At 36.5% G+C, this 11,327-nt stretch overlaps 1 protein-coding gene across 1 annotated transcript; it reads right to left on the reverse strand.

Annotated features, from left to right (window-relative positions):
- Window positions 1-585: 585 nt before the first annotated feature.
- On the reverse strand, window positions 586-11,087 carry mtpap (mitochondrial poly(A) polymerase). The gene is made up of 10 exons (XM_051673854.1): window positions 11,074-11,087; window positions 9,486-9,685; window positions 9,097-9,257; window positions 8,728-8,961; window positions 8,255-8,479; window positions 7,865-8,073; window positions 5,631-5,857; window positions 3,422-3,514; window positions 3,188-3,258; window positions 586-1,769 (listed from the first exon to the last, which is right to left on the reverse strand). The coding sequence occupies exons 1-10, from the start codon at window positions 11,085-11,087 to the stop codon at window positions 1,398-1,400; spliced, it is 1,806 nt and encodes a 601-aa protein (XP_051529814.1). The 3' UTR covers window positions 586-1,397.
- Between the last annotated feature and the right edge of the window lie 240 nt (window positions 11,088-11,327).

Below are 11,327 nucleotides of genomic sequence, written 5' to 3' on the forward strand. Positions count from 1 at the left end.
AAAAGATCAATATTTAAGTACTTTTTTAACTATAATCCATCGCTTCCGAGAGGGTGGAGTTCAAGAGATCTCTCGTGTGACATATTCGCGTTGCCATGATACAGAGGTAATCTTACGTTCTCCACTCAGTTGAGACATTCAGGATGAGCACACATATAAATACAGATCTAAACCAAAACCAACCAAGCTACTGTACAGCATTCCTCCTCAATTGTACACAGCGCAGCTCTTCCGTCTGTGACACATCTGACTCAGTTCTCGCGTTTTAAATGCCAATGCGATTATGTCACACGTGTGTACCACTTCTGACCAGAAGCATGATTTAGAGTTATAAACAGTACTTGAATATTTATCTTATTCACACCAAAAGTGATCGTTTTGCTTTAGAATAAATTAATTTAACAACTGGTGTCGTATGGATGATGTTTATTCTGACTGTCTGAGATTTTTGGAGCTTCAAAAGAGAAATCGCCATCCACTTGCATTTATAGGACCTACTGATCTATGATATTTTTCTTCAAATGTGTCATGCACACCTGGGATATTATGAGGGTGAGTAAATAATGAGAGAATTTTCATTTTTGGGTGAACTACCCCTTTCATTTTATAAAGGAGTGGAGAAATTAGGCAACCCTACCTCATAAGAAGTCACCCAACAAAACAACAAATTTTTAAAAAGCCCATTTAACAAGGAACAAACATTACTAGGTTGATTGCACTTACTTATTTTTTAATATCTTATAAAACTTTTGTTATTTACAATGGTTGACAGTAAACTATAAATTCTTTTTTTACTTCTGACTACATACTTATGTGATAACCTTGACTGATAACTGCTTTTACAAAACTACTTATTCAGTCATTAGGCCAAAGTGTTGGTATGGCAATAAAGAGAGGATTGAGTCTGTATGTGATCTAACTGAATCAAAACTTCACTTCTGTTCTATTTAAGCTGTTTAGTGTTCAGAGGTTCTGCTTCACTGCTATAACAACAGTAATGATCACTGTTATCAGATCAGCACAACAAACTCCTTTTTCCAAAGAAGCGACGACTGCAGTGGACCTCTGCCTCCCATGTTATATCATGATGTGATCTACAAAGCTTCCCTTTTCATGTAAAAAAACTTTTAGTTGGAATGAAGTCTTAGTTTTTAAAGTTTTTTTTAAAAGAGGTATAGTGCACCATAACTTCTCATTGCAGTATGCTGAGTGAGTTTAAATGTTAGTCACACTGTCAATCCAGCTCACAAATTAAATACATAATAATCTGACTCCAACTGTAGAAATATATCCACCTCTCATTGTTTCCATGTTTGGGCATGTTGGATATTACATTTGAAAAATCTCAAGATGTTTTTCTTTAAAAACCCAAGAGTCCCCCAGTTATACTGAGCATATCACCTCCTAGGGTTGGCACTTCCTTTCTTTGCAACAGTTTCGCCACCTTTAATCTTTAGAGAGTCTAACAGGTTTTTTATCCTTGAACTAGCTGGCTCCAGTTTTCTCTTCCTGCGACTTTTCACCCCTGCTCCTGAAGTGACTGAAGGAAGGAGAAGGGCAGCGAACCCCCACGGTGAGACCGATTCAGCTGATTGGCTAGAACTTCTGTTAAGGACTTCCCTCTGCTGGAGAAGCCACGCGCTTTCTCGACAAAGTCCCACAAAACGTTCGAGCTGCGTTGCGTTAACATTCTTGCTAATGTTTAGAGTAGTTTCAAATGGGTTCTGGATGTGCAAAGCGGCTGTTTCCGGTTTGTTCTGCTCCTTTCCCTGGTGAAAAGGGTATAAACCAACATATTTATGCCTTCAGCTACTCAAACATACAAACACATTCAGTGCATCAAAACACAGTATTAATACAGCAATAAGTGTCTGCATTCCAGTTTGTGTTCTGCTCAAGTAAACAAGAAATGCATTTAGAAAATTCAATCAGACTGCTAAATGAATCAAGTGAAATGACTGTATGTCCCTTCTATATAAAGCCTGTTTTGTACATCCTATTTTGATTTAAATAGCACCTGCCAAAGTGGAGCATGTTTGGTTCTTCAATTCAGAGAGGAGGCATGATGGATAAATGGTGTGCACTGCAAAAAAAATCTATTTATATTATATATATATCGTATATTTTTGTGTTGTCTTGCAGTAAAATATCTAAGCATTGTCAAAACAAGATAAATTTATTAGAAGCAAAATGACATATCAAGTCTTGTTTTCAGAGAAATCTAACAAAATATAGTAACTTTTATGCTTATAACAAGAGAAAAATATTTGCCAGTGGAGTAAGAAAAAAAAAAATCTACTTGATTCAAAGGGAACAGTTTTTTTTTACCCCATTGGCAAATATTTGTTTCCTTTTTTTAAGCATAAATGCCACTAAATTGTAAGATTTCTCTTTAAAACAAGACATAATATCTTATGTCATGCTGCTTTTCAAGTAATTTGTTCTTTTTTTAGGGATATTTTAACATTTTTACCAGAAAATAAGACAAAGATACTCAGTAAGAAAAAGATTTTTGCAGTTTAAAAGATGATGGGAACGAATGTCTCTTCAAAAAGGGTTTAAAGCAAAGAATGAACAGCAGTTTTTGACAACAACACAAATGATATTGCAAAGAGAGTGTGCATATGATATCTTCTTGAAAAGATTCCAGAATAATTATCAAAACATTTTGACAGTAGTGGAGTAAACACACTTTTCAACAAAGGCAAAGAAGGATGGACTTTACATTTTTAATCAAGGTGCTACTTAAGCAAAGTTTCAAAATTAGATAGAAATTAGTTAGAGTTATAAATGACTCCAAGATATTCCTTATATATATATATACATATATATACTTCAAGATATGCACATTAAAATTCAGATGAACCATAAAAAAATAAATACAAAAAAATCAGATAATCAGAAAATAATGCTTAAAGTTGCAATAAAAAACTTTTTTTTTTGACATAACTAGAAAGAAAAATGTTCATTAAAATTAAACATTTTAATTTTGGTCATTAAAACACATATCTGATTGATTCACTTTTATCAGAATGAGCTAAAACGCTGCCTTCAAATGCCCACGCTATTTCTTTGAATTGACTTTATATCGCCCTCTGGTGGCCATTTGTGGAAGGCCCGCTAACACGTCAGCAATGTCCCCTGAGTGTGTGCACATGTATGCATGTGTCATCAGTGGATGACTCACCTTCCTAATATTGATCGATGCCTTGAAGTTAAAATTGCCATAAAACTCAAAGAACTCCTGCAACAGTTTTGCTGTGAATGAAGCAAAAAATAAACTAAGCAGCGGTTTGATTAAATATATCTGTAAATATGAAATGTATTACAAAAGCACAACAAAAATGTGTCATTTGTGCATGGGTATAACGTTCCATTAAGTTCATATGAATTATGAAAATGATCCATGCACTCCACTAACCTAATGTGTCTGTGTTATTCTGCAGTGCAATCTTGCTGAGGTCACTGACAATGGTGCAGTCATTCTCCTCAATGACACACTTATCTGATGGTCCTAGAGAGCGCACACACACACACACAAAACATAAATATAATGTTAGTGGCTTTACAGCGAGAGACAGATTCTGTATCACTACCGTGGAGTGTCTCCTTGACCATGACTAGACACAATAATTGTGTGTAGACGGCTGACTCAAAGGACAGCAATACAGTGTGATGTAGGCTGAGCCCCAATACTTTACTGGTGCCACAGTGAATAAGACAAGAGTGTCTCATAAAAATTCTGCTCTTTCAACCACCATAACCATATAGATATATTATATTATAACCACATAGATCTACAGTACTACATTATTATAACCATATAGATATATTACATTATTATAACCATATAAATACACTCACATATTAGGAACACCTGTACACCTACTTATAAGGGATGTGCGAGACTAGTTGACTAAACGGTTCCGATGCTGCTAGTCAACACTGGAATTACTAGTCAGTTAATATTTTTCCCCATTAAACTGATCATCATTTTTACACATTTACATTTGGCTTTATATGTTTACAGAGGCTGCACTTAAATTACTGTCATATTAATGTTACACATTTTAAATATAATTAATAATACAAACATTCATTAAAAAAATAGGAGATCTGGAGCAGATACAAAGTTTCATTTCACCGCAGGCTGCGCATGCTTCTCTCTCTCACTCGCAGCGCGCACAGGAAAATGTCTTCTCGCTAGACAAGAAAACTACTATAGCAAAGTAGCTATAGAAATCACTTCGGTGGTGGTGCGGGAAGTGGATTTACGAAACGTTTGAAAGTAACGTATTTCCCGTCGAGCAGGCTTTTTCAAGCGCAGGAAAGCCGCCTCAGGTCAGTCAAGTCCCGTCTTTCACCGGACCATGTCGACGTGTTAATTTTGCTCATCAAAAAATGTATGCTTTTGAGTAAGTAGCCTAGAAAATGATTGTTTTAGGCAAGGAATGCCATTTTTTTTTATCTGCCGAGTAAGAAGGCTATTTACAACGAGGTGCCGTCTGCATAACCAGTTAAACTATCTTTTATTCTGTGTGCACGTCATGTTTAGAATACATTAGGTTTATTGTAGGCTACATCACAGGACTATTTTTAACATTCTTAACTGAACAGCTGTCATATTAGATCATAATGCATGTTGTGAAATACGTGCTTTTTCAGCGCTTTTTTCTCTCGTAGATTTGGCTTATCCTACCTGTTAATTATTTCATAATTTCATGCACAACAGCCTCTAGAGTTTACTCAGAATGGTGCCAAAAGCAAAAAACATCCAGTGAGTGGCAGTTCTGTGGACAAAAATGCCTTGTTGATGAGAGAGGTCAACAGAGAATGGTCAGACTGGTTCGAGCTGACAGAAAGGCTACGGTAATTCCGATAACCACTCTGTACAATTGTAGTGAGCAGAATAGCATCTCAGAATGCACAACATGTCAAACCTTGAGACGGATGGGCTACAACAGCAGAAGACCACGTTGGACACTTTATTAGGACCATAGTGTTATAATAAAGTGCTTAGTGAGTGTATATACCCATATAGACAGACATGCACTAAAATACCCAGTACTGGGAAGTAACGGATTGCATGTAATCTTGATTACGTACTCGGATTACAAAAATCACATACAATTTTCAAACTCTCAGTCAGATTACAGTTACTCTTTATGGATTACATGATTACATATTAATCAGGCAAAGGCAGTAAATTGTTCAGAATTGTATTAATCTCTTTAGGTGTTCTGTTTCATTTTACATTTACATAATCCAAGAGATTACATTACTGATTTAAATTTTTGTCATGTATTTTGTAATCAGTGCCAGATTACAATTCAAAAGTAATCTACCCAGCACGGAAAATACCATTTGACTGGTCGCACAACCTTTGACGCCAATGATCAAAAACACGGGAAGCATTTTTCACCTTTTAAAAGTTAATAAACTTTTTATTATGCTATCTTTACTTTGCACAACTACATGACTAGCTGAATTTTATTATATTCATTTAGCATTAATTTTACTACTTGCCCGCGACCCTATCGGAATGTACCTTTCACCTTTTTTGGATTGCTGTGACCCACCATTTGAGAACCACAGCAATAGTCAAGAAAAATGCAGAGAAGTGTGTATACCTGCCAGCTCCTTTAGTCGGTCCAGTGTGGGCAGTATAGGAGGACTCCTCTGCTGTAGAAAGAACAATACCATGAGCGTTAAAGAGAAGTTGGTGATCCATGGTCCCGGAATACTGCTAGTGATGCTATGAACTCGAGCCCAGCACCGCACGCTGAACACCAGTTGCCGAACACGAGGATCCAGCTGCCCGTACAGAAACAGCAGCTCGGAACTTTTCATTGCCACCCTGCATTAAATGTAACATACACACATATACCTAGGTGTTACTAAACAGAATGAGTCATGGCTAATCAAAATTATGGTGGCACATCTAAAACTGTGTGAGAAACTGTCAAAACAAAAAACAAACAAAACACTTACTTTTGGCCACTTTTTATGCATCAACATATAACATTAAAAGAATTATCATGTCACTCCAAAAAAATACATTTTAATAAATGCATTTCATGTTTCCTAGTCCCTTTACATTTGTTTCGCTCTTGTTCCGTGTTTAAAACGCATCTTCCACCATGAATAGAAAGAAAAGTCAAGCTCTGATTTTCTTATTAAGCACAAGTACACAACGTACTCAGCTGGGAATCTCCCTCTGTAACCCACAGCTCTGCCCACGAGGGGACCCCCAGCATATCAGCACAACAAGAAGAGCTGAGCAGGTTTCTCTACACTGCAGGTGCGTCACGTTCTAAAAGGAAACATCAGGCAAAATGACCTTTGTTTTGGGGAAGTGTAAATGGGAGTGAGATTATGAACCGAGTTCCCTTAATGATCATCACAACAGTTTAAATGTCTTTCTTTAGGACTAAAGAAATTACCTATCACTTTTCTTCTCAGTTCAAGGCTCATCTCTACATGAGACTGCACTACACAGAAGTACACATTTCCTGAGCATTACATGTACCATCAGCAACATTTATATTATTCCACTAAATGCATTTTCTCTTGCCTCCATCTTATGTTGAAACAGTCAGGAATACAGATCTCAATTTCAAAAGAGGGACAAAACTTACATTAAGGCAAGACAGAAACTTCTAAAAGAGGGGTCTTCAACAGGGAGTCTGTGGCCCTTATGGGGTCTAGCATATGGGTCTTATTGAGCCTATTTACATTAACGCCAAAACACCTATAACTTCCAAATATCAGCTTATTTAAAAAGTACGACAAAACAAGAAAACTGCATTTACATGAGATTTGAAATAATCAAGTTATTCTATGCTTTTGATGTCAAATTGTAAAAAGGCATGCTCACAACACTTGCGTATATTGGATAAGCCAGTAAGAACACCGGTAAAAGTTTTTACATGCAACGTAAAATCGAGGTAATGGGTCAATCGGTTTACTCGTAAGCAGTTTATGTCCTTACACAGAAATTGAAAAGACATTTAATGTGTTTACATGACCACACACGTTGTCAGCTTATTAAGCATAATCGGTGTAAGAACATGCATTTAAACGCACTCACTGTTAGATCTCAAACTATTTTTTTTAAATAAATGTACAGTTACAATATTAAGTTAACTTCAACCAAAGCTAAAGTTAAAAAGCTAAAGTTCAGCTATATGCTTTATTGCCACTCCATTGCCACTTCATTGAACATTTTTGGCGGCCACCAAAGCTAAATTTCGGGTCACCGAAACAAATTTAATGATATTTGACTTTTGATGTTGCCCTTGGCTAAATGTGCTTCATCTGAAACTCGTGAATAAAGACTAGTTTCATGTGTGACACACATGATTAGAAGACAGGAGAGAGACGTGAGCGAGTGGGGATTTGAGGAGAGAAACGTAATATTCCAAGTGTATTCCAATGGAATAATTCATGGGATATTGTTCTTTGTTTGTGTAACAAGATCACAAGACAGCAGTGCCTGTTGTGTTCTTCACATTGCGATGGCTGAATTACCAGAAAAGGGCAAGAACACACAACACAGTGCTTTGACTGTAGCGCAACCTCATCACATAATTCATTATTTGTGTAGTTGTATCCAGATAATGAAAATGCATTTGCATTTACACCTTCTTTGAATGTGGTCAGAATTCGTTCCTGACCACCTCCGAAAGTGGTATCAGTGATCCGATCACGATCCGATCACAATACGTCTTGGGTGCATTAAAACCTGTCATTTAAGCGTGATCCGATCATAGAAAACACGTTAATGCCAGGGGGCCTTTGACAATATGCCAACTGCTGGTTTAGATTGTAAGCCTTTAAATAAAATATATAAATATAAAATTACCTGTTGTTGGCAGTGAGGTCACACTGAAAGCCAGAGGGTTGGTGAGCAAAGCGGACAAGAGGACATCGAGCTTGCAGAATTTTCTGGACCCCTACACATCCAGGGCCGAACTGGTCCACACATTCCCCAATGACTGAGAGGATACTCTGGGTCACAACCCGCTCTGATGCCACTCTCTTCACCTGGTACTCCAGAGACATTCCAGAGCCCTGATTGAACCATTATTTCATAATCAAGCTGTCAAAAACAAACTTTGTTGCAAAAATTCTGTCTAAATTAATAAAGTCAAAAAAGAACAAAAGAGATTTCCAGTTTTATTTGCAATCAATTGAGACAGTTTCAGTACAGATGTGCTACAGATCTACTAAAAGTAAAGACCACAGCACTAACCATTCTCTGGCCTGGTGCATAGCTGCCGTCAAGGTCCAGAAACATATCGAGGTCACAGCCCAGTTTGCCAAAACTGTTGACAGTGGAGCCAAAAGGCATGATGATGCTTTCTGGAAAATATGCAGCAGTTATGTCTCTGAGCAGAGAACAGACCAAAAACCGTAGACTAATGTTCTCTTCTGTGAGCTGAAAGGCCTCTGTCAGACGTTGCATTTGCTGATCTACCTGAGGGAGAAATGTGAAGAGAAGATACTAATTATCCTCTGTCTGAAGTTACAACCAGTGAGCATAAAACTCAAAATTAGCCACACTACAAAAAAAAACACAAAAATCCTGAAAACGTTACCCACTCCATAACTTCCACATGCCTAATCAAATGATTTTAAACGGTTAGTTCGCCCAAAAGTTAAATGTAATTTACCCATTCTCATGTTGTTCTAAACCCTACCCAAACAGTACTACATGTAACTCACACTGTCCTGTTCAGAGAGCAGCTGGATGATGCCATTGATGGATGGTGGGGACTGCTCTTGGAAATTTGGCACGGGATGATTGCCCGACTGACTGCCTGGCCCAGTCCATTTCAATGAAAGCAGACGGGATTTGAAAGGCACTGCAGCTTCATGTTGGACAGCTGGTATGTTAGTGCTCTCCTTCAACGAGGTGATGCTCTCTCTGCTGGAGAATTCAACCACTGCATATGTTCCCTGCAGAAACCCAGAATGAGATGAAAGACAGTATGACAAGTTGCACTTATTAGACGACTACATGAGAGCTGATCTGTTATAATAATGCAGTTGTTAGTGCCATGGACTTGCAGTTGTCCTTTCATAATGACTTACATAGCTATTGTAGAAGAAATGCTTGTTGATTGCCCCATGTTTAGACAGGTAACCTAAAAATTTATTTTCGTTGATCTTTGCTGGCAAGCTGATTAAGACCGACCTCTCAGCTTGTTCTCTTTTCTCCTCCTGGATTGCTTGAAATGATTTACTCTCCTTTGCTTTCGTGATCAAAACGAAAGGAACAAATAGAAAGAGGCTTGAGTTGTTTTGTTTTGGTCATGCACATCGTCATTTTTATTAACTGAAACAGTCGGCTGGTATTTAACTTTGACAAAAGAAATGGCAGGTGAAAGAATACATTTGAGTAAGTTTTACAGCTGTCAATCTCAATACACTGAAATCACTAGCTTACACGCTATTCGTCTAATCAAGAAATACAATTATACCGGCTTTCGCTGTCTTGTTTCCTATCTGGCCCTTAATTGCTGATGTAGTTGTAGCGAATCTTCTTTGCTTCTGAGGTTCTACTCCAAGACTAAATCTTACAAGCCCTCTTAAACCCCACATATGTAACCTACACACACCAAAGGAGGACGCCATTGTTGAATTGAGATGGGCGCATGCGTAGACATTCACTCTACGGTGGCTGTGAAGAGACTTGGGAAGTATTGCGTTTCATTTTAGGGGGAACTAAGCGTGACAACTGATTTCCCCATCCTTTAATCCAGTGTTTCCCAACCAGGGCTCGTAAACAGGTTCCAGGGAGTACGAGAAAAGAGAATTTTGCTATGTTCAACCTTAACAAATGTATGGATTAAAGAGAAAAAATATTAAGGATAAGGGATGGGCAAAAATAAGATTTTCCAACTAATCATGATAATCATATAAACAATCGATTAGAAACATTAATTATAATCAAACATAAGCAAAAAATAATAATAATAATAATAATAATAATAATAATAATAATAAAAAAAAAAAAAAACTTTTGTCTGTGTATCCTAATTTTTCAGATAAATTAAGTCAGATTAAATAACATTTTTTGAATTTAATAAAACCAGGCAGACCTAATGTAGATACCACACAAAGCACACTTTTTAGGTTACCTGACAAAACATGTTTTTACTACGTGGAATACATGGAATTTTTGTTTTATTTTATTTAAAAAAAAAAAAAAAAAAAAAAAGACCTATTGCCTGATGTGTTATTGTTCCCATCATTATTTTTATTTATTATTTGTTGTCCATATGGCGTTGAACTGGAGTCTGTGGATTGATTGTTTGATTATGATCACCTGAAGATCTGTAGCGTGCTCTTTTTAATTTAATATATATATTAAATATATAATAATAAATTATTATTATTATTATTATTATTATTATTTATTTATTTATCACACATTATACATTGGCGCATATACAGTGAAAATCTTTTTTTTTTTTTTTTCACATATCCCAGCTAAGCTGGGGTCATTTTATATAACTATTGAGAACAAGTGAATTGTTACATTGACGAAGGCAGACAGCCGAAACGTTTGTACTATTTGTATCTCCTGCTTGAACCTAATACAAGTATTTTTAGAGTGCAGACCTTTTTTTGCATTTTCATATTGATACATAGGTCTTAGCACCTAATTAGCTGGGAGAGCGCGGTGAGTGCTTTGATTAAAAAAAAAATAAATAAATAAAATAAAATAAAATAAAAAAAGATAATAATAATAATAATAATAATAATAATAATAATAATAATAATACATTTTATTTAATTAGCACCTTTCACAGTACTCGAAGACACCTTACAACATAGAATAAAAGCAACTATTTAAAGGGGTCATGAAATGGAAAATCTAATGTTCCTTGATATTTAGACATACAGTATAAGACGTCACTGTACTTTAAAAACATACTGTAACTTTCAGAACTCAAAACTTCCTCCCCAGTCTAAAAAGAGCATTTATAATTCCCATCTTTCTGAAACGTCTCGTTCTAAAAACTGTGTTCGTGATGTCAGGAGATACTGCTCAGTTCTATTTACACAACATGCGTCATCGCACCCTTGGCCCCGCCCACTGGCGTTCAGTTTGTATGGTAAACAGAGAGGGAGAGAGACAGGCCTAATGTCACCAACTAACACCAGAGGGGACTCATGTGGTCTGTTTTGAAGTTTTTCTTGCATATAACATGCATGAGACAGATATCTTTGACTGTTGTCATGTTTATCGCGCACATTTTAAAGACATAACTTGAGTATCAGGTTGAGTACAAGCTTGAGTACTTTTGATACATTCA

Source organism: Myxocyprinus asiaticus, chromosome 36 (assembly GCF_019703515.2).
Source record: "Myxocyprinus asiaticus isolate MX2 ecotype Aquarium Trade chromosome 36, UBuf_Myxa_2, whole genome shotgun sequence".
Taxonomy (NCBI): domain Eukaryota; kingdom Metazoa; phylum Chordata; class Actinopteri; order Cypriniformes; family Catostomidae; genus Myxocyprinus; species Myxocyprinus asiaticus.

Bases quoted from the DNA above. Each gene is read 5' to 3' on its own strand.
- mtpap (XM_051673854.1), bottom strand. The intron at 8,480-8,727 runs GTGAGTTACATG...TTTCTCCCTCAG, and splicing joins TGCTCTCTGAACAGGACAGT to GTAGATCAGCAAATGCAACG. The intron at 5,858-7,864 runs GTAATTTTATAT...CATTTAATGCAG, and splicing joins GACCTCACTGCCAACAACAG to GGTGGCAATGAAAAGTTCCG.